Source organism: Neomonachus schauinslandi, chromosome 5, assembly GCF_002201575.2.
Source record: "Neomonachus schauinslandi chromosome 5, ASM220157v2, whole genome shotgun sequence".
Taxonomy (NCBI): domain Eukaryota; kingdom Metazoa; phylum Chordata; class Mammalia; order Carnivora; family Phocidae; genus Neomonachus; species Neomonachus schauinslandi.
Genome location: NC_058407.1, coordinates 76,987,113 through 77,011,564, shown reverse-complemented (window position 1 = coordinate 77,011,564; position 24,452 = coordinate 76,987,113). Strand labels below are relative to the sequence as shown.

The window sequence follows — 24,452 nt, the reverse complement described above, 5'->3', positions numbered from 1 at the left end:
GAGTAACAGTGTATATGATGGTATTCAAATAATGACATATACATGGTACACTAAATATAAATTTAATGACATTTCAGGTTATACATTCCCAGGAGGCATGAATCAACATTAGCTTTCTGTGTTCAGTGTTTAATCCTAGACGTATGTGCACACCAAATCCAAGTGACACGGAGTCTTTGGCACTGACAAGAGCCTTATTTTTCAGGTATATTGCTAGGGACTTCCTTCCACATTTATGAACACAATCGCACCAGGCTACTCTTGCAGCGGTCACGCTTCTCCTCCAGTGACAGATGCGATCCAGTCCCTGTAGGCAGAAACTCTGGCAAAGACCGTGGGTGCGCTAGGCTGGCAGTTACTGCTGCCCCAGCTCACGATACCGATGAGCTCGTACTGTCCGTCGTGGGCACACTGCAGCGGTCCTCCAGAATCTCCCTGCAACCCGCAGAAAGAGAAGTTCTCCTGGTTGCTTGATTCATGGTCAGTGCTAACCCCCACTGCAGAGGTGATCAGACAGTGCCGAAGTCATTCCCTCATCTCTGATTTCTGCTCACAACAGCAGAGGGAACTAGGCAGTTGGCGGATGTTACAGGTCTCTGACTCAGATCAAAATCTATATTTTCAAAGGGTGGCTAAAAGGTACATTTAACACAGTCATTTAATGCTGACAACAAGACTGTGCCTTGCAGAAAGTTTCAAGCATCTACTAAATATCAATGACTAAATGACGGTTTTGAGTTACATGAAAATATCTTTATATTTTCAATGCTACTAGAAGTAGATTCTTTACACTGCCTGATTCAGCTGTGAAGGTGAGCCATAATAAATTATTTTTATAGGTCAAAAACAGCTGAATATCATCAATTTCACATAGTCAACCAAGCAAATGAATGAGCAATTCCTTTTGAGAACTGTGTTCACTTCAAGTATCAAATTTGCAATGACAGTACGTCAGCTTAGCAATGTACTTATTCTTCTCACTTTTCATTTTAAAACTAGCATATATTTATACCTCTTTATGGTCAGCAAACACCCATTGATGAGACACACTGAGAAGAAAACCACATTCATCAATGCATCCTGGAATTACCATGCACGAGGATGAGCCCACAGCCCCTCCACATATGTTGGTGTTTTTAATATCCAGTCCCCAGTAGCTTCGACAAGATGTACTGCTGATCAGTGGTACCATTGCCTCCTGCATGGTTTTAGAAAATTCATCTTCTAGTGGAAAAAGAATAAAACATATAACCTAGGCAAATGGTTGTATAGGATACAACAAAAATAGCCCCCAAAACAGACAGATTCTGAGGGTCATCCCACCCATTCTCCCCTCTCGGCACTGTAATGATGTTAGGTGGTGTGTAAAAAATTAGTATTACTCCATGGTAGCTTATACAACAGGAATAACAAAGGACACTCCATGTGGGTTCTTCTGTCTTTAGTACAGTCCTAAGAAGATAGAAAGAGGACACCACTATAGAGAAGGAAGAAGGAAGTCTGCACCCAAATCAGCTGATAAAGCAAACAATGCATTTCATGTTTTACATGTTAAGTCTAGATTTCACTGGTTTCACGGTGCTCTTATTCTTTTGACTTGACTTCACATTTAAGTGTTGACACTGGAGGTGACAACTGAAATTGCATTCTGACTTACTCTTTATTTTATTGGATATTTGCAACTTGTTAACTCAGTTGTAGAATATGGTGGAAATGAGACCAGAGTCACGGGTTTGACCTTTATGTAGACTACTTTCAGATAAACTCTACCATTTATACCAGCCTTTCATTTCAGAAAAATGCCTCACATCTTTGGAAATAGGCTCATAACCTTAAGAAGAGATTTTCACTGTAGCGGCACCTACACTGTTGTGAAAGCAAGTGTGTGTGTGTTCACAGTGCAACCGGGGAGTAATTACATATAAATATTTATTAGGTAAAAATTACATACAAATAGTTATTAGGCAAAAAAACCACTAGATATTCTCCAACACAAGTTTTTACAAGTATCCATGAACTCGTATCCGTGAATTAGTATTATTGAATATGATGTCCTAAAACCCAAGTAGTCACCTTTAGATCCATTATGAAAAAGACTTTTTCTACTATCATTCCTATTAAAGACAAGGAAAAACTGAAAATGAGCAAAGAGTATACTCAGACTTGACAAGTATTTGTTTGGATTCTAATCTTAGAAGAGGCAGTGAATGTACTCACGATGTGGTTCAGTTATTCCCCATCCAGCAGTCAGACATTTGGAAAATAAGTTTATTTTATCATCTTTCCCTGGCAAACAGATTACAGATACAAACTCCCCTAGAATGAGAAAAAGACAAATACCATTTAGTCCATAGGATTGATATTATCTATACTGCTTCTCTTCCACGATGGCTCTAAAAATAACTATTTTGACATGATAGTACCCGTTTTAACCCCGTAGTTTAATACAGAAGGTACCACCTATTAATTACTCAGAAAGGATCATCTCAGTTCACAGGTAACCACTTTGTTCCAGGTATTACCATTTCTTCCTAGGACAATACAAGCACATGCTCTGCATAGAGATGGTTTCTCACCCACTAACCATTTTTAAAATGCATCTGCCTTTCTGTCCATATGCCTAATTTAGGACATCACCTTGTTAAATCTGAGACGACAGTGCAGAAGAATATAATAATCTTTTCTCTTCAACCGTGTTACATGAGGAATAGAAAAAACCACATTTGTAGCAATGTAAACTTTAAAGTTTTTTTACAGCTCGTGTTTTTATATCTAATTGTTTCTTTGCAGGTGTATTATAAAATACATTGATCTATAAACATTCGCATTTTTCGTACCACCAAAATTTGTATATATATAAATATTGTGGGTTTATGTGTATGTCTCTGTATATACACTACACACACACACACACACACTCTCTCTCTCTCTCTCTGAATGCAGTGCTCCTGTGTTTGCTTTCCCATGCTGTTTGACTTCAGTTTTATCCAGACTTTTACGTACTTAACATGTTTCAACATATCTGCTGTCCTAGACCATTTATTTCAATGATTTGTTCTTTATTTTTTTACTGGTCTCTTAATAAAATCACATAAAGCTCTGTAACTTTTTGTTATTTTCCTACTCTTCTCTTACACACATTCCAACTGATTCCAAATCTTGTTATGCTACCTTCACAGATAATCATTGCTATATCATATCATTTCCTGCCAAATTTCCTTGAGCTAAAATATTTTCCCTCTACCAACATTTTTTTTTTAATCAGCCGTTTTTCTTATTCTGTTTTTTTTTTTTTCATTTACTAGATTATGGTCATATCATTTCTATCCTTGCATATAGACCTCCCGGATCATTTTTTTAATAGCACACAGTATTTAGATAATGAATGTACTACAATTTGTTAAATCCCCCTGGCAAACATTTAGACTATTTAATTTTGTTTCCCCTTAAGAGCTGCATCAGGCATCCTAGACCATCAATCCATGCATTAGTGCTCGTAGTTGTAGAAAATAGGATTGCTGGAGCAGGAGGCAAAAAAATTAACAGATATTGCCAAATTGCCTCATTTTGGACACACACAAAAAAAAGGATGTATCGACTTGCACTCTTCCCAGCTGTGTTTATAATCTAGATGTCTGTCAGGAATCTTGAAAATAGTTATGCCCTAAACCTAACAATTCTACTTCTGGGAAATTTATTTTAAGGCAATCTTAGACCTGGAAAAACATATGCATAAGGATAGTTAATCCAGCATTATTTAAATTAAAAAAAAAAAAAGAAAGAAACAACCTATTTATAAGAATTGTGGAAAGGCTACTACGTAGCCATTACAATTACATTTTAAAGGAAATTTTAATAATATGAAGCAATGCTGATAAGTGAAAAAAAATCAGGATAAAAGTCATAATAGGTATATTACAATTATTTAAGTACACATAGAGTAGTATAAAAAGACAGGAAAGAAATAGGGCAAATGTTCACATGATGGCCATGGTGAGGTGGTGAGGATGAAAATCATAGGTAGAAATTGTATTGTTTCTAATGGGAAAAAGGATACTTCTCACTCTGACCACTGAATAGAAATGAATGGGTACAGATTAGGTAAACTAACTCAGTATTTAGGGAAAGAGGAACAGAAAGGTTCATGTTGGTGTTGACATCAGGTGGTGCTGAGTGGAAAGCAAGATCCTTGGAGACCAGAAAAAAAAGGGGGGGGCAGGATAAAGGGTAAATTCAGAAGGGCTGAAAAAAGGGAATGTTTGTAATGACTATTGTGGCTACTGGAAAGAAGAAACATGCACACAAGGATTGCAGAATGGTACTGAAATTGGAAACCGTAAGTTTTTAAGGGCACCCAAACCTCACCAGTGGTCTTTTTCTAGAACAGTAATTCTCAGTTTTGGCTGCACATTGAAATTTCCAGGGGTAGTTTATAAAATACTGGTCTAGATTCAGCAAAATCCAGGATACAAGATCAATATACAGATATCAATCACATTTCATGTAGAATTTAAAATTAAAAACAACACTATTTATAATCACTGTGAAGAAAATGCAATGCTTAGATATGTATATACTTAGCAAAACATATACAGGATCTGTGCACTAAAAATGGCAGTATTTTGGCGAAAGAAATCAAACAAGACCTAAATAAGTAGAGAAATACATTGTGTTCGTGATTTGAAAGATTCAACATAGTAAAGATGTCAGTTCTCCCTCAAGTGATCTATAGGCTTAATGTAATTCCTATTAAAATCACAGGAAGTGTTGTAGACATATTATTTTAACATTTACATGAAAAGGTACAGGGCTTAGAACTGCTAAAGCAATCTTGAAAAAGAATAAGTTGAGAGGAATCACTTTTTAATATAAACCCTATTATACAGCTACAGTAATCAAGACAGTGTGGTACTGGAGAATGGGAAAAGGCATAGATTGATAGAATAGAGATCCCAGAAATAGACCCATACAAATATGCTCAGCTGATTTTTCACAAAGGCACAAAAGCAACTCAATGGAGGAAAGACAGCCTTTTCAACAGATGTTGCTTGCACAACTGGACATCCTGGGGGAGGAAAAAGAACCTTGACCAAAACCTTAAACCTTATACAAAAATTAACTAAAAATGGATTATGAAGTTAAATATAAAATAGAAAACTTTTAGAGAAATAGGAAAAAAATTTCAGCACCTAAGGCTAGGCAAAGAGTTCTTAAACTTGACACCTGAAGCAAAATCCATAAAAAGGAAAATGGAGAAACTGGGCTTCATCAAAATTAAAATCTTTGCTTTGTGGAAGACCCTGTAGAAGGGTCTACAGACTGGGAGATGATCTATAGACTGGAAGAAAATGTTTGCTAACCACGTATCTGACAAAGCAGTAGTATCTAGAATATATAAAGAATTCTTCAGCTCCACAATATGAAAAACCATCCAATTAGAAAATTGACAAATCTATGAAGAGACATTTCACTAAAGGGTTTTTTAAAAATGGCAAATAGGCACATTAATATATATTCAATATTATTAGCCATTAAGGAAATACAAATTAAAATTGCAATAGGGTATCACTATATACCTATCAGAACGTCTTAAAAAAAAAATAGTGACAAGAGCAAGTGCTCATGAAGATGCAGAGAAACCAGATCACTCCTACAGCTCTGGTGGAATATACAATGGTACTATGACTCCAGAAAAACAGTTTGGGAATTTCGTATAAAACTGAAACACACCTACTCTATGACCTGGCACTTACACTCTTGGGCATTTATCCCACAGAAATGAAAACTCCTGTTCAATTTTATTTACACAAAACCTATACACAGGGCACCTGAGTGGCTCAGTAGGTTAAGCGTCTGCCTTCGGCTCAGATCATGATCGCAGGGTCCTGGGATTGAGGAGCCTGCCTCTTCCTCTGCCTCTCTCTGTCTCTCATGAATAAATAAAATTAAAAAAAAAAAAAACCTATACACAAATGCTCAGGGGAGCTTTATCTGGAATATCCAAAAGCTGGGAACAACCCAGATGTTCTTCATTTATGAATGGTTAAACATCCGTATCATGGAACCCTACTCAGCAGTGAAAAGGAATGAACTATTGATACATGGAACAATATGAATGAATCTCCAGGGCATTATGCTGAGTGAAAAAAGTTAATCCCCAATGTCTACAAGACTGTAATTCCATTTATATAACATTCTTGAAATGACAAAATTATAGAAACAGAGAACAGATTCCTGGTTGCCAGAGGTCTGGTGGGGGAGGAGGAAGGGAGTATTGCTAGAAAAGGGCAAGAGTATCACTTGTGGTGATAGAAGCGTCCTGCATCTCCACTGTATCAGTGTCAATACCCTGCAAGATATTTCCACTGGTGAAAAAAGGGGAGAAAGTATATCGGTGTATCTGTATTTCCTACAACTGCTTGGAGATCTGTGATTATCTCAACATAAAAAAGTTTAACTAAAATAATTTAATAAGCAAAATAAAGGGAAAAAATACTGATGCCACGTATCCACTTCTGAGACTGTGATTAATTGGTCCAAATTGCATCCTGGTCTACAGTTTTGTTTTAAGCAACCCAGGGGATTATAATACATAGCCAAGGTAAAGCAGCCCTGTTCTAGATGCTCTCACTGACTCACTTACAAAAGCCCAGAAAGCAAACTGTGGGCTGAACCAGGACTGGAGTTTGCAGGATGGATCCACTGAAAAGACATTGAAAAGGGAAGTGAGGCTATTGGCAAGAGCACAGCTGAAGAAGGCAGAAACACAGGAGAGAGTTGGAAGAAAGCAGGGACACTGTCCCAGAGCCCTAGGAATCCATGGAAAGGTGCGAGTGTGAAAGTGGGCACTGTCCACGGATCTTAGTTCCACTCTCCCCCCCCCATTTACTTTCTCATTGAAAGTGCACCCCTGCTAAGTACCTAGGAGGGTTACTGTTTTTCCCTTTCTACAAATGATCAAGCTGAGGCTCAGAGAAGTTACATAACCCGCCCAAGATCACATGGCTACAATTCCTCACTATGTGTTCACATCAGCTGCGGTTTAAATAAACATTAAAAAAGAATAAGATTTTACTAAGCCATAAAGGTACAGGCAATTGAACATCTGATGGGTCAAACTGCTGTTTTAAGTATCTGGGTAAACCTCACCTAACAGTGAGTCTCAGAATAAATAGGACAAGGTTAAAAACATATTTCTTTGAAATCTTCTCTAGACCGCACCAATTAAAGACATATAAAAGTAAAATGTTTGGGCAGGTGCTTCAGCTTTGAGGGAAGGTAGCTTAGAATATCAGAAAGTTTTGAAATCGTGACTTTCAAAAGTACATACAGCACTTCTAAGCAAGATGGAAGATAAAAACCACATGGCAAAGCTTGCAAATATGGAGCAGAGTTATCCACACTGACCTAGTTGGACAGGAGCAGAGTTATCCACACTGACCTAGTTGGACAGGTTTCTCCAGCTGCAGCAAGGATAGATCATCAGTAGGAGGGAACTGTGCGAAGCCAGGGTGAGTGTATACAGCTTTCACTGGTATCAAATCACTATTTCCCGTGTTTGAGAGGGAACTTCTTCCTATTACCAGGCCATCTGTGATAGTACTTGTCATAGGAAAAAGGAATGGGGGAGATAGATACCACTTTTAATGAGGTCATACTTTTTCAAAATTACTAAAAGTACATTCTCTAACATCTCCCATCTACATTAAAATCTGTATTATCTTGAATTTCTAGAAAATGGAGGTTTCTTATTAATTTGATCCTTGAGAAAAATTAAGGTATCTACTTTCTTGCCTTCATAACATCAAACAAAAAAAAATGATTTAGTGTTTCTTAACAAGATTCATGATGCCTCAGGGTAATGATTCTATGTATTATTACAATCATAATATTACACATTATATGACATACTTATATAATAGTCACTGAAACCTATTCTGAAAGTTATAGTTACTCTACTCCCTAATACAGTGTTTCTCAAAAAAATGTCCAGGAACTACATGCATTAAATCTGGTAGTGCATTAAAAATGCAGAATCCAGGACATAACTCATTAAGTCAAAATTCAGAATTAAGATTCTAAGATTTCATAGCAAACTCTTCAGGTAATTTTGAGAACAAGAAAGTCTGAAAACTGCCTTAGTAAGGAGAACTTCTTGTGATTTCTCTATATCAAAGGAGTTGGGGAATGGTAGAGAAAAGGAGTTTTTGATTCCTTGAAGGTTCCTGTCCACCAAGTTATTGGAGCAGATACTTTTATTAGAAAGCCTACTTTAGCAGCCCTGAAACACTCTATCTACTCATTTAATTATGGGCCATCGCTACTTCTGGGAGGCCAGTATTAAAAACACCAGCCTAAAACTTCTCTGAGGAAGGAGTTTTCAGATATCTCTGTATCACACTGAGACCAAGATTCAGATACAATTTAAGTGTTTCTTTTAAAGGACATTCTTTAAAATTCTTTGAAAGTGGATACTTATTTTGAGAGTGGGTAGGATGATCAGTAGTCAGTAGAGTAGAGCAAGAAGGACAAGAATTCACATTTGAGCAACTCCTGTGCTCTAGGTAAAGGGTTAAGACACTGATGCAAACATGTTAAGATATTACCTCCATTTTATAGATAAGGAAAGAGGGGACTATTTTTACTTATATTAAGTAAATTACACTGAGAAGTTAATTTTAACACCTTTTAAAATTAAAAGTTATCAGTAGTAAATGTGTTAGAGAAGCACGACGTGTCGTGGTCTGAGCACATCCGTTCATTTGCGAGGTAGGGACTGTATGGGTGGGAGCTTAAGGTTTCCTGTGCTGTGGGGAGAGCAGGAGTACACCCAGCTCAGGCATCCCCCTCCCCACCCCGCACGGGCACACACCTAAAGTTACAGTGCGCCGCTGTCAGGACCCACTGCTTTGCAATCAGAGCACCTCCACAGAAATGTTGGCCTTGGTGCTGCAGGCTGACGAGCCAGGGCCATGACTTGGCAGGTGCCACATGGCCACCCACCATCCGGGGCTCCCCACGCTCAGCTGGCAACACCTGTGTGTTTCTCTCAGACCCTTGCATTAGAAATGGGTCAACAACTGGAATTCCACATGTGTCTTGGGTTGGCTGTTTTCCAGTATTGCTTTCTACGGTTATCTCTGAGAAAAGTAACAACAAAATATTAGAAATACTTATCAAAGTCTATTAAAATCTCAGAATGGAGGGATTTATTTCTTTTGTAGTTTCAAAACTAGGATTCTTAGCCACAGAGGAGATTTCTCTTTTCTTCCATTGCTTTTAAAATGAACAAAAATAGTGGGCGCCTGGGTGGCTCAGTTGGTTAAGCGACTGCCTTCGGCTCAGGTCATGATCCTGGAGTCCTGGGATCGAGTCCCGCATCAGGCTCCCTGCTCAGCAGGGAGTCTGCTTCTCCCTCTGACCCTCTTCCCTCTTGTGCTCTCTGTCTCTCATTCTCTCTCTCTCTCAAATAAATAAATAAAATAAAATAAAATAAAATGAACAAAAATCAATAAAGTTACCTGAAGCATTAATACATACCTCTTTAGACAAATCAGAACAGAAATGGATTTTTAAAATATTGCACTTAATCATGAAATTACTGGACATTATTCTTTCTTTGGCATTATTTGTGTGATCCCAGTATAACACATCTAGACATATCAAAAGGCTTCATACTACATGTATTCCAAGTACAATTTATATAGAAAGGAAAAACATAAGGAAAATTTCTAGTAATGTATTTACTTCATTCTCAGATTTAGAAAGAACTGCACCAGGGAATTAAAAACAAGAGACTTATTCAAGTATATCCTGAAATATGAAGAAAATTAAATAAGCTTCCTCATAGCTTATAATTTGGGAATTATAAAATATGCTCATTTTTTAAATGTTTTGCTTGAGATTTTTTACACCAGAAATCTATTTAAAACAAAGTTTCTAGTAGGGTGGATTTGTTTATTTAATACTTGTATCAAAATTCATTTCTACTTTCTCTTCAGATATGTATAAAACATGGATTCCCTCCTCCTTTTGGATATATATGTCAAAAAAATATGCGAACTCTTCAAAATTAAGACTATCCTAGATCATAGAAATAAAAAACCCCACAAAGTTATCTATTCAACATGTTTTATACTTTAAGGTTTACTGCCTTACTGCATGTTTTTACTGCATTTTAATCTGTGTATGTGGTAACTCTTAGACCTGTGGGCTGTTCGTACACATGCATAACAGCAATATTTTATTAGTATTCAATTTTTTTTCAACTTACTTCTAAAAAAAAACAACAACAACAACAAATGCTTAAAAGAGGAAATGAAGCAGCCTAAATATTTTTACCATGCAAATGAAGGGTCAGTTTAGAGATGCAGAGATGGAAAGATAAGAGCAATGGAGACAGGGGTGCCTGGGTGGCGCAGTCAGTTAAGCATCTGACTTTTGATTTCACCTCAGGTCATGATCTCAGGGTCCTGGGATCGAGCCTTGTAACAGGCTCCATGCTCAGCGGGAGTCCGCTTGAGGATTCTCTCTCTCCCTCTGTCCCTACCCCTGCTCATGCGCTCTAAAAAATAAATAAATATATCTTTTTAAAAAGAACAATGGAGACAGAAGAAGGGTCAGTAATTGAGCACTCCTTACCCAATTTAAAAAAAATCACACCTATATGATGATGTGGTTCATTAGTCTATGGCTCAAATCAAGGACTCTTCTAGAACTCATTCATTCCCTCATCTTACAAAAGACAAAGTGATATCAAAAAGAACTTTGTATTGGATGTTATTAGAATTCTTCCTAGAATTACACTGCAACCAAGAGAATCTCCTAATAACAGATTTATTTGTTTTTTTACTCATAAACACAACCAATGAAGTTCTGACCTAAAGTAGATTCGATAAACAGAAAAGTCATTACATGTGTTTGTATTTTATGCAGAGTCATTAGTATGCGTTCAGCTAAAATATTCTTTTTTGGAGGGAGTATCTTTTTGGGGATTTGGGAGTTGTTATTTAATAAAAGAGAGATGGTAACAGAGACATGGAAACACACTGAACTCTACCTTTGTTTCAGCCTCAATGTCCTCACTAGATTTTTTTTAAATAGCAGCTGCCTTTGATGTTTATCATTATTGCTTAAGTAAAATAACACACACACACACACACACAGAGACACATGCATACACCCCGATTAACTATTACCTCAAATGGTCCATCTAAACTACCAAGATGGGGTGCCTGGGTGGCTCAGTTAAGTAGCTTCCTTCGGCTCAGGTCATGATCTCAGAGTCCTGGGATCGAGCCCTGCATCAGGCTCCCTGCTCAGGGGGACCCTGCTTCTCCCTCTCCCTCTGCCTCTCCCCCCAGCTCATGCTTTCTCTTGCTCCTCTCTCAAATAAATAAAATCTTAAAAAAATTAAAAAAAATAACCTACCAAGGTCTTGTGCCTTAAAGCATGGTCTGAAATGGAAGTTATCCTGTTTTGAGAATTAAAGCAGGGTAACTACCAGGGACTCTCAAACCAGTGTTCCACAGGTTCTACTTTGACATGTATGGTATCTGCTTTAATAAATATTTTATAATACTTACCATTGATAGGCAGTTGGGTTCCCATATTACTTTTTTGTGAATGCTTCTGAACTGTATCTTCCAAAATAAGTTTAAAACCTCTTTCTCCCACAGACTTATCAGTCTTAAAATTCATGGTCAGGTAAGCACCACTGGATATCAAGACAAATTCTTTCTTGGAACCACATAAATGAGCTGCAATGTGAGGTAAACATAGTAATTAAAATATTTCTCCTGTGCAGTAACATAGATAAAAGAGGGCTAGGAGGGGACATTAAATTCCAAACTGTTAATATTAGCAAAGGAATGATTATCGATAATGTAAAATCAAGATTTGTGGAATGGCATCCATGATTTGACTGCAACCATGGAAGGGTACAGATTTTGAATGATTAAAGGGAAAAGAGTGGACTAGCATTTGCTATGAAATGACGTACAACTCTATGGCAATCTGTGATCATAAGGATGAGAAAAGAGGCTTGTTGGTGAAGGCAAATGGGCAGAGAAACAAAAGTAATAGGACAGTGTTCTGAATGTTTGTGCCCCACCCCCACCCCACCCACAATTTCATGGGTTGAAATCCTAATCCCAAATGTGATGGTATTAGGAGGCGGGGCCTCTGGGAAATGGTCACAAGGGTGGAGACTTCATGAATGGAACTAGTGCCCTCAGTTATTTTGTTTTTTTTAAGATTTTATTTATTTATTTATTTAATTAATTTATTTATTTGACAGAGAGAGAAAGAGAGCATGCACAAGCAGGGGGGAGCAGCAGGGAGAGGGAGAGAAAGAAGCAGACTTCCCACCAAGCAGGGAGCCTGATGCGGGACTTCATCCCAGGACCCTGGGATCATGACCTGAGCCGAAGGCAGACACTTAAGGACTGAGCCACCCAGGCGCCCCAAGAACTAGTGCCCTTATAAAGGAGACCCAGAGAATTCTCTCACTCCTTTTTTGCCATATGAGGACAGAGCAAAGAAGACAACTATGAATCAGAATTGAGCTCTTACCAGACACCAAGTCCTGGACTTCCAAGCCTCCAGAACCGTGAGAAATAAATGCCTGCTGTTTAAGCCACCCGTGTCTAGTATTTTTGTTATAGCAGCCCAAACTGGCTAAGACACTCAGGCTGCCCAAATGCAGACTAATGATGATCCTTTCCTAATTCAGAAATACAAGTTGCTCAAAGGTGGTCCTGAGGGCGCCTGGGTGGCTCAGTCGTTAAGCATCTAACTTCAGCTCAGGTCATGATCCCAGGGTCCTGGGATCAAGCCCCACATCGGGCTCCCTGCTCCACGGGGAGCCTGCTTCTCCCTCTCCCACTCCCCCTGCTTGTGTTCCTGCTCTTGCTGTCTGTCAAATAAATAAAATCTTAAAAAAAAAAAAAGGTGGTCCTGACAGTGATAGGATATCTGCTGTAATTTACCTGTACATGCTGTAATTTCAGTTCTCTCAAAACAGTGATACGTTATTGATTTGTCTTAAAGATAATGTTATCTCAACAATCTGACACAGAAAGATAGGGAACGGGGAAGAGTGAACCTCTACATCCTTCTTATCTTTGAAGAATCTGTCCGGTGAACTGGATATGATGGGGAACTGGGATGCACCATGTCAAGGAAAAGGACTCTGGATAGAGTCAACAAACATGCCAGAAGTTTTAAAATAATGTAAATGGGAATAGGTTACTGCTTAGAAAATTTTTAAAAAAGATTTGGGGGTGAGGGAAGATGGGTAGAAGTCAGAGGAAACAAAAAAAGTAGAGGATTTCCAAGATTGTACGTCAGTGAAAGAGCATAGCTTCATGCTTACAGGCACAGATTCTATCAGGTTCTATAGCCAAACTGCAGGTTTCCACTAGCTCTGCAATTTACTATGTGGCCCTGGGCAATTCGTTTAATCTGTCTCACTCTGCCTCAATTTTCTCATCTGTATAATGTAGATAAAAATTATGTTCAGATAGGATTTTATAAATTGGTATTTGTAAATTATTATAAGTGTGTGTTAAATAAAAAAGAAACTTTGGCAAATTACTGGACAGTTTTTGAACACTTGAAGAATCAATGGTCATAAGAAGCCAGCATGGGATCCTTAACGTGTCACATTCAAGTAACCTAATTAATTTTTGTTGAAAGAGCTAATTAGGTGGTGGCTAGGGGGAAGGAGATAAACTTAATGAATCGTGATTGCAATGAAGCACTTAATAAAGTATCTTATGATATCCTGTGAACAGATATAAAATGTAAGTGGATAATTAAGTGGCTAGGAAGTTACACAGCTGATTAAATAATCATACAATATTAAGCTGGAGGGAAGGTCTTAATGGTATGAAAATAGTTTTATCCTTGGTTCTGTCAAATACGGTATTTCTATTTAGAACTTAGAAATACAGACATCACATTTACAAAATGTGTAGGTTTAAAATGGGTGCCTGGGAATAGTGCCAATATGGGATCTTAGAGATCATTTAGTTCCATCTTTCATCTGACACTGAGTTTGTTCTAAAATAACCCTGGACATAGTGTTGAAGATATGACATGGAACTTATGAGCATTTTCTCTTTTTGAACAGTTCTAGTTGCTAGACTGTTCTTCATGTTGAATCAAAAAGTATCAATGGAACAACTGTCACATGGTTGGTGTAGTTGAAGCCCACTTTCTCTACTTATTAGTTACGTCCCTGGGAACAAGTTGCTCAATCTTTTTGTGACTTGGTTTCTTTATATTTAAAATGAGAGGGACACCTGGGTGGCTCAGTCGGTTAAGCGTCTGCCTTCGGCTCAGGTCATGATCCCAGGGTCCTGGGATGGAGCCCTGCATCCGTCCAGCTCCCTGCTCAGTGGAGAGTCTGCCTCTCCCTCTCCCTCTGCCTGCCACTCCCCCTGTTTGTGTTCTCTCTGTCAAATAAATAAATAAAATCTTTTTTTTTTTTTAAAGATTTTATTTATTTATTTGGGAGAGAGAATGAGATAGAGAGAGCATGAGAGGGGGGAGGGTCAGAGGGAGAAGCAGACTCCCTGCTGAGCAGGGAGCCCGATGTGGGACTCGATCCCAGGACTCCAGGATCATGACCTGAGCCGAAGGCAGTCGCTTAACCAACTGAGCCACCCAGGCGCCCAATAAATAAAATCTTTTAAGAAAATTTTAAAAAATAAGTAAAATGAGGATAAATGTAACCTACCTCTACAGGATAGTTGAGAAAATTAAGGGAGTTATACATTCTTAGGACTGTGCCTGAATAATGGTAAATATTCAATAACTATTAGATATTATTAGGCAGAACAAATTTTGTATTTGGTCTGAGAGTCTCTGAGAATTCCATAAATACTTGAAAGGAAGAATTATGATCCTTCTGTCTTTTCTCTTCTCCAGGGTAAACACTTCCAAGTGCCCAGGCCCTTCAGCATCCTGGTCATTGTGCTCTATGTTTGCGTCAGGGTTCCTTAAAAGGGTTGCTTTACCAAGGTTAGTATTTAATAACCAGTAGGGCAGGAGCTACAGCCAGCAGAGTAGACAGTGACTGAAGATCTGCGAGACTGAGCTAGCGCATGCCCACGAAGTGCCAACACTAAATCTGATGCAAGGGAACGGGTTCCTTTTCCTTGTAATTCTTTACAAACAGAGCTCTGAAATGGTGTCATTTGATACCTCTGAAATTTCAATTGCAAACATCCTGTTTTTTAAATCACCACCTCCTGTCTCTCCAACTCATTAGTGTTTCTCTACTATAATTGTTTGGTCTCATCATGACCTTCTAGTCTCAATCCCATAAACTTTCTAAATCCAGCAGCTTCTAAGAAAGTGAGAGATTTCGCTGTAAAGGGAGGCAGAGAAATGGAGCAATAGCTACATTTCTTGTTCTATTTTGTTTTAAATGATGGGTAAGACTAGAACATGTTTGAAACTGATGAGAGTGATAGTGGATCTTGATGATGTCCAAGAGAGGATAACTAGAGGAAATCTGTATGCAGCTGATAATCCTCAAATTTTTATCTCCAGCCCAAACTTTTCCTCTAGCTCAAGAGTTCAACATGTAGCTACCTACTGCCAACTCAACCTGGATGTATCATAGCATTAAGAATTTAAAGTGGCCCAAACAGATCTCTCCCCACAAATCTATGTCTCCCTCCGGTATTCCCCATCTCTGTAAGATGCTAACCTCTCACACCACAGTCATCCTTGATTTGCATATTTAATCCCATATGCAATCTTCCCGGAAACCCTATTAGTTCTCTCTCCAGATCTGTCCACTTCACTTGCACACCATTGGTGCCATCCTCTTATAAGGCAATATCTATTGTGGAAAACAGTACTAACAGAACATTCTGCAAGGATGGAACATTCTGTATGAGGGCTGCCCGCTATAGGAGTCACTCACCACATGCAGCAAATTGAGCACTTAAATATGGCCAATACCACCTATTTCATTTTAACTAATTTAAATTTAAACAACAACCTGGACTGGACAGTGCAGGTCTAGAATAACACAAGAGCCTTGTGACTTCACCCTGTCACCCAAAAACTCACTCCTGACACAGCAGCTAGAGCATCTTTCAGATTACTCCCTTGTCAAACACCTTTTACAGCCTCCCAGTGGATTGGAACAAAATTCAAACTCATTACCACAGCCCGAGCTGCACAGGGGCAAAGCCTCCATCTCACCTCGCTCCAGTCTGTCCTTGCTCAGTCTCCAATCACTCTGACCCCTGACACTACTCCAACTTACCAAGCTTTTTCCACATTCAAGGCCATTTTCTCACCTATTTTTTCATCGAATATTAACAAAGTGTTAGGAAGTGCTCTACCCACGTGCTGGAGATACAGCAACGAATACAAGATCAAGTCCTGCTCTCAGGAAATTTTCATTCCGGTGGAGGGAGACAGATTATAGATAATTACATACTCTGTCAGGTCATGATAAATGCCGAGAAGAAAAGATGGCAGAGACCTGTTTACATCATGTGATACAGGCCTTAGATGCAACATTTGAACAGACACCTGAATGAACTGAGGAAATGTACCCTTCCTCTGCAACTTACCTCCTTCAGATTACTTTTGACAAGCAGGAATAATTTGATTATTTATCGTTATATAATATTATCATTTTCTTATTTATTGTCTGTCTTTCCAAGAGAAAATGGCAGAGATCATTTCTGACTTGTTCACCATTGTGTCTCCAGTGTGCCCAACTCATTAGGTCATGCTCGGTAATGAATGAATTCAAACTGTACATTTAATATAGTGTTTACTGGTTACTGATGTCTTACATTCATGGGGCAAATGAAAGAAGACCATGAATTTATTTTCATTAAAATATTGTAAAAGCGTTGCAATGGAAACTATTTGGGGGTTAGGGACCACTTCATTCACACATACACAAATAACTAAAAACTACTTAAAAACTAATGAATTCTACTTACATGAATAAAAAAATTTATTAAGAAAGGTTAATGTGGTTCCATATATGGGATAGCCTGTTTCACTAGCTGGGAGATTAGCAATGGGAATCCATGTTCCATGGTTTAAAAATGCTTATATAAATTGCATGTTTCACTGAAATGAAATTATATATATAAAATTGTATAAACTATCAAACTAATGATAGCTTCCTTCTTATAGAGATTTATATAAGCTGATTATAAAAATATGACTAGTCTTATTTATAATCGTTTGACACTTCTGAATGTTGCTAGATGGAAGAATACTAAAGAGTAAGAAAGAGAAAAGTAGCCCCTGACATTCAGAAACAGGTTTGGCACGCACAGCTAGACCATGTTGTTCTCCTACTGGACATAAACAATCTCACAGAACAGCAACATCAGAAAGGACTCTTTGAACCTATGATAAGGTGAGACCAAAACAAGGTCATGTGCAACCACCAAAATACCAAACTTCGACCTCTCTTAAAATAAGGGCTTGCCACTTCTTTACCAAATGCAGTCTTACCCTTATTCAAGTCAGGCCTCCCTATGATTGAGATCCCAATCATAAAATTGCTCCACTTCCTAACAGCAACCAATCGAGAGCCAAGTCCACTTCCTTAGACCCTCTCCAAAATTACCTAACCAAAGCCCAAATCCTATAATAGTTCAACCCCCCTTACTGAGATACCCCATGCTGTGATCCTGGCATCTTTGGCTGAAGGGCACTGGCAAGAGGATTACAGGGTCTGATACTCATATTAATGTTAAGGAGAACTAATAGCTTGAAATGTTCCATCTGTCCCCCTACCCAACACTAATTGCTTGAGATTCCTTGACGGGAACCAAATTCACTGATGGGGAAAAGTTAGGTACCCTTAGAATTTCAAAGCAAATTGCTGAGCTTATTGGTGTTATATATCTTATAATATTACAGGAGAGGTCAAGGTCCTGGAAAAAGATAGTATCAAAACTCTCCTCTTGCTCTTTGGAATAGGTGGATTTTAATGGCGTCCTGAGGAGCAGAACTCGTTGGAGACTGAAGAAGGTGATGCAGTATTAGATTAAAAAATCTTTGGAAAAGTTTTCTTCTATGAGTCAGTCTCAGAAAGGATATTGCCTGACAGTCAAGTGTGATAGACACCATGTGGCCAATAAATCTCTAAAGATTATTCAAACTAATTGGCTTTTTTCTCCTCTTAAATTTACCCTGGGTCTAAAAAGGGTCACTTTTACGGTGAAGATGAAATTTGAGTAAACAAATTTTCAAAAAGTTACCTAAAAATGCAGTTCAGAAATTGAAACCTCTTAAAATATAGGACTTCCTTAGAAAAACAAAATTAGGGTGCCCCCTAATGGCAAAATGAGATAGGAATCAGGCTAAAATCAGGAAGAGCTAGACTTACAGGTGAAGATCCAGTGAGTGTGGGCTCAAACTCATCCCACTGTGCTCAATAAAGCTCTGTGATTCTGATGAAGGATCTCATGAAAAATCACTGATAACAAATTATGTTTCGCAAGGCAAGTGTAGGTCATATTTTCCACATACATGCATTGTATAAATGCTTATATAAGTGCCACGTAATGTAGGCCGGTTAAGAAAGATCAGTTTACCAAGTAATCTTGATTGCTGATCTGGTCCATCATAAATACTGAAATAATCCCATTCACAGTTCCAAGATGCTTCTGTTGTAAAGTCTTTCATCACTGCCTTCATTTTATTTCCTGACTTGGAATAAAAAGTCCAAGTGCAGTTCAGCATGTTGGGATAAATGTTAGGATAATTGGGAGATGTGATCTCAGTAGAACTAACTGGAATCAAATCCAATACTGGACATCCTTGAAGCAAAAAAGAAAAAAATTATTTAACACAATAATCCAGGAGCTGAGTTACTTTCTGAATCTAGTTTTAATGTCTGCAACTATGTCATTACAACCTAAATGTAGTGTAATTTTATTAATCTGTCACTCTTTCTTCATATCCATAGTTCCTTATGTATACTTACACAGGATTTAAATGACTTTTGTTTTGAAAAACTGACCCCTCCTAAAGAAGACAGACTGAAGTTCTTTGATTTCATTTCACAAACTGTGAACTGCTAAATCACCCACATACACATTTCAGTGTAGTTTGTTGCTTATATTTAATTAATATACAATCTTAATGTTCATGATCATGAGAAATAGATTTTATCATCTTCAGTCCACAGATGATAGTGATCTATCACTTTGATCTTCAACAGGTATGTCCTAAGACTTTTAGGACTTCCCCAAATTTGCAAATGCCACAATAATATTTATTTCCCATACAGTGCAGAAAAAGAGAACTTCGACACCATTAAAATGTGAGCAGAGAACAGGGCAAGCAGGTTGAGAAGTAGACCTGGGTCCTCATTAGACTGAATTTCTGAATAAATTATGTGCTCCTCAAGTTCAGCCTCATGGCACATACAATTCAAATTGCAAACATTTATCAGTTAGGGAAATTTGGATAGCTCTCAGATAGTTGAAACATAGACATTAAGATTCACAAGAGCTAAGGGGCTACACCAAAAAAGAGAATTGAAGAATTCAATTTTGGAGTAGACTTGGGCCTACACCAAAAGTCCTAGGTATCATCCAACCTGAAAGCAATGTCATCCAAAAATTGATTTACTTCATCAATAATCTTATCACCTTAGTTTCACTATGCAATGGTCCAGCGAAGAAGAAAACAAAAAATATATATGTAATCCAAAAGACAAAAAGTATACGGAAAGAATGGCAATGAATAGACTTCACGTAAAAAAAAAATAGACTTCACGTAGCTACAAGGATTCCATTAACAAAACAGATGTGTTGGGTGCCTGGGTGGCTCAGACGGTTAGGCGTCTGCCTTCGGCTCAGGTCATGATCCCGGGGTCCTGGGATCGAGTCCCGCATCGGGCTCCCTGCTCCTTGGGAGCCTGCTTCTCCCTCTGCTTCTCTCTCTCTCTCTCTCTCTCTCTGTCTCTCATGAATAAATAAATAAAATCTTTAAAAAAAAAAACAAAAAAAAAACAAAACAGATGTGTTTCTCACCCAGTAATTAAGGTGCTACCTCCTCACTCTCTATTCCTTAATGGGCCCAGGTCTCCACTACCCGCAAAGTTTGACATTAAGGCAATCAATGCAAATACACATTTTACCATAAAGTGACTAGAATCAGACCACAAACACCTGAACGTTTTTAACAGAAGTCAAAGTGCACTTCTTACTACACAGTGTTTAGCAGCAAGGGCATTTTCCACTCTATTTTCATAATATCATATAACCAAAGTCAAGCCAGTTGGATTCCTTACCTCCATTATAGTCTTACCTTTATCATTAACTTTGTTTTTTCCTCTCATGGAATCTAGAATAAGAGAATATTCAGTGTCAATACATCCAACTAAATACTTTCTATTTCTTTATTCTTCTGATTATAAAAGTGATATATGCAACTTATAAAAGAATTTCAAACTGCACAGAGTTCAAAGAAAATAGTCTCCAGTAGTCCCAGCCTGTAAATAACCAATATTCGTATTTTAACATAAACTTGGCCAGGTCTTTTCCTATTCTATGCATACATTTTTAAAAAATTTGTATGCCATTTTACACAATTAAAATTTTTTTCCTCCATTTAATTTATTGTGACCATTTTTCATACTACGCAATATTTCACATAAATTTTAATGATTCTATATTTTTGATTCACATAGATATAACATAATTCATGTTGATATATTTTAATTTGTAATCTCAAAAATATGAATGATGGGAGTCAGATCTTTAAAAAACTACACACATGGGTTATAAATTTTGCTGTCATTGTAAAATAGCTGCAATAATGGTTTTCTATGTTTATCTGAACACAGAAATTGAGTATGTTTAATAACAGTCTCCTGAGTTGACTCCTGTTCATACATTGGCTCTCAGCCAGCAGGATTCCCATAAGCAAATGGATCTATTTCTTACCCATTTACTGGATAAGGAGCTACCTCCTCACCTTCTTTTCCCTAATCTGCCCCAGCTGAAATGTAATTGCCTTTATTCAAACAGTTATTGTGCACCAGCTATTTACGAGGCACAGTGGCAGGTTTTGGAGATAACAGCATTAAGTTTGAGATGCCTATCAGATATTCAAGTGGAGGGGGAGGCAACTGGTGATAGAGAGCTGGAGGTCAAAAATAAAAAAGAAGCTGGGAGTTATTTGCATATCAATGGTAGTGAAAGCTAGGGATTGGGTAAGGTCACTAAAGAGTGAGTACAGGTAAAGAAGAAATGAGAGTCAAAGACTGGGTCCAGAGACACCTCTACCTTTAGTGGTAGAGAAAATGAAGAGCCACCAGTCAAGAGGCTCTAAAAGAGATCAGTGAAGTAAGAGGACAGCTAAGGAGAATGGTTTCCTGGAGGCCAAGACAAGTAGATTCTAGAAGTAAGGAGAGCTCTTCTGTGCCAAACGTTGTTAGGGCTGAGAAGGATCTCTTGGATCTGGACTTGGGGGGGGTGGGGGAAGTCATTGGTAACTTTGGTAAGACCAATGCCTGTGGAATGGTAACAAAGACATCCCCTATGGGAATGGATCTAAGAAAAAAATGAGGGCAAAAGAGGAGTAGAAATAAATCTCATGGAGTTCTGTGATAAGAAAACAAAGAAACTAAAGTTTTCCTACAATTCCATTGTCATCCTTTACCAAACTAAGATCCCTCCACTGTATATTTTTTACTGTACACTGTATTTTTCCTTCAAAACAATAGTTTTTTTTTACTCTATATTTTTTCTATGTGATTATTTGATTATTGACTATCTCTCCCACTAGATTATAAACTCTACTAGGGCAGAGACTGTTACCAGACTAAATTAAATACTTTTAGTAGAAATGCCTCTCCAATTGTATTCCAATTAACATTTTTAATGAGTATAAATTGATTAATCTTTTTTTTTTTTAAAGATTTTATTTTATTTATTCATGAGAGACAGAGAGAGAGAGAGGCAGATGGAGAAGCAGGCTCCCAAGGAGCAGGGAGCCCGATGCGGGACTCGATCCCAGGACCATGACCTGAGCCGAAGGCAGACGCTTAACCATCTGAGCCACCCAGGGGCCCTAAATTGATTAATCTTAAGGACGAAAGCAATTCTATTAGCTGTTCAGAATTAAACCTCAATTGCAAATTAATAGTTCTCAATTTTCATAATGCTATCAGTGTCTTCACCCAAGTCACGGGAATGTTGGGCAAAGCATATTTTTCAATAATCTGGTTGCAACCAATATAAATGAACTGTCCATCAAACAAGTGAAAAAGAATATACTAGTACATTAAGGAAATTAATTTCAGAAGAGAAAATCTACTTGAAACTTTTATGCTAGGGATAAAAGTTTCCTCCTATATTGTTATAATCATCCAAGTACCCAGAAAAACAGACAAAATTCTTCGGTGCTTTAAGAAAAAATGACAGATCTGATCAATCTTTTACTTTATAGAGGTTTAGCTTGGGGCCTCCACAGATTACAGAAGTCATACCTTAAACACTGTTCTTTTTCTTCTCCTCTAAAGCAGACAAAAGAGAGAATTCAATCTATTTAATGACAGATTTTTCCTAATAAAGCGCAAAACAAAAACATACACATAAACATATATGAAAGCAATAGGCTTACCAGAAATATGAAAAGAATATCTCAAAGAAAATTCTTCCATGGCCCAACTGACATTGTATGTGAAAATCAGCATGACTAGAGGACCATGAGATTTTAATGAAGGTGAATTTCCTCCACACAATTTTCCTAGCCCAAAATAAAGAAAAAACAAGCATACACAAACTTACCGCTTATCAAAGCAAAGGTTATTGAGCAAAGTAAGAGAAAAAAAATCTTATTTTTGAAATTACGAATTTATACCATATCCACTCCCAAGAATACAAAAATGAGAAAATTAAGCAGAAGAAAACCCAATTAGAATAGAGAGAAAGATATTCCAGATTCCTAAATCTAAGCATTTCTAAGGACAGGGCTCTAAACCAACTAGAGCACAGGACCCAGTTCCTACAATGGCTAGAATAACCCTAGTAGATCTCTTTAAAGTGATGTATTATAAAAGAAGATGACATGGTCTAGCTAGGTCCTCAGAGAACTAAACAATTATTCTTGTCACCACACTGAAATAAAATAATCATATATAGGGAGCATACTTGAGCCTCAGCTACATACAATCTTCATTTATCCACGGCATAGCCAAATGAATAAGAGGCAAGGTGTGGCAATTGGCATGCTTTCTATGACAAACCATTTCTAGCTTTAAGTGATCATACATAGTATTTTTCTGAAATAAACATTCTAACAAAGGTAGTTTGCTCTAACATTCAATAGGATCAAGGTTTCAAGTCAACAATCCTAAGAATTAAGCTTTTCTCTCTTACAGGAAAAACTCTGCTTTCTTTAGTAAACAGACGTCCAGAGGATCAACTTCATTGTGACAAGAAACAAAGTAAGAGATTTAATTTAGATTGTACAGGAACTGACAGGTGAATACTCACTAACATTTCTTATCTGTGAAAAGAGGCTAATGGTTAATCCAGGGCTTTAGGTTCTCAAAATCATGTGGGTCAATAGTTTGTCATCTCTTGGGAAATGAACAAAATAAAAATCAAAAGCTTTGGAGACTATGGTTTTAATTTGAAATGTAATCACAGCTGCATCAAAGATATTGGGGCCTATAAACTTATTTTTACAGATTTGAACTTTTCTAATACTGATTTGTAAACATTCCCTATGTTATTTACCTTAAACCTTTCTCAGACCTGTTAAAAATCTCGTTTGTTACTTGGTTTTAAATTTTGTTTCTATTGAGGCAGAAAAGTTTTTAATTACATAGGAATTTATTGATAATTTCCTATTTCTCCTATTGCTTTTATATGAGAAGGTCCTTCTGCATCAAAAGTTAATTACCCATTTTTTTCTACTTTGTAAGAAAAATGCCTCACTCTTTAATTGGCTCTTGTACAAAGTTATGAAAAATATAATTTATATTTTCCTCTCTGATTTGTAATGCCAAATTTATCATCTATAAATATCTTATACTTTCCCTTTTATTCTATTTATTTCTACTCATGTGTGTCTCTATGTGTATGTACTACTGTTTTAATTATTATTGTTTTAAAGTATGTTTTAATATCTGATAATTTGTCTCATCACAAAAAAAAAAACAAAAACAAAAACAAAAAACCTTTGGGGACTCTGGTTTTAACTTGAAATTTAATCAGGGCTGAGTCTCCCAAAACATTTTCAGTTAGTCCTATTTATTTTAAAGATAAATAGTTATTATTAGTTTCTATCTCACTCTCTGAAAAGAAAAATTCCCATGGGATTTTGCTGGGAACTACACTACGCTTATACATTAATTTGGTGAATTAATGTTAATTCTGTCTTCCAGTTTTAGAACATGGTACATTTCTCTGTTCATATCTTTATGCTTG

The 24,452-nt window shown here is 37.3% G+C and overlaps 1 protein-coding gene across 1 annotated transcript in view; it reads right to left on the bottom strand.

Moving 5' to 3' along the window:
• Positions 1 to 270: 270 nt before the first annotated feature.
• The window catches only part of OVCH1 (ovochymase 1), a 75,574-nt gene continuing 51,392 nt past the window's right edge, over positions 271 to 24,452 (bottom strand). The window contains exons 26-30 of the mRNA XM_044915211.1: positions 20,320 to 20,355; positions 18,597 to 18,821; positions 11,586 to 11,759; positions 1,013 to 1,224; positions 271 to 435 (exon numbers count right to left, since the gene is read on the bottom strand). Coding sequence (XP_044771146.1) covers positions 271 to 435; positions 1,013 to 1,224; positions 11,586 to 11,759; positions 18,597 to 18,821; positions 20,320 to 20,355 — 812 coding nt within the window. The remainder of the gene's footprint in view (positions 436 to 1,012; positions 1,225 to 11,585; positions 11,760 to 18,596; positions 18,822 to 20,319; positions 20,356 to 24,452) is intronic.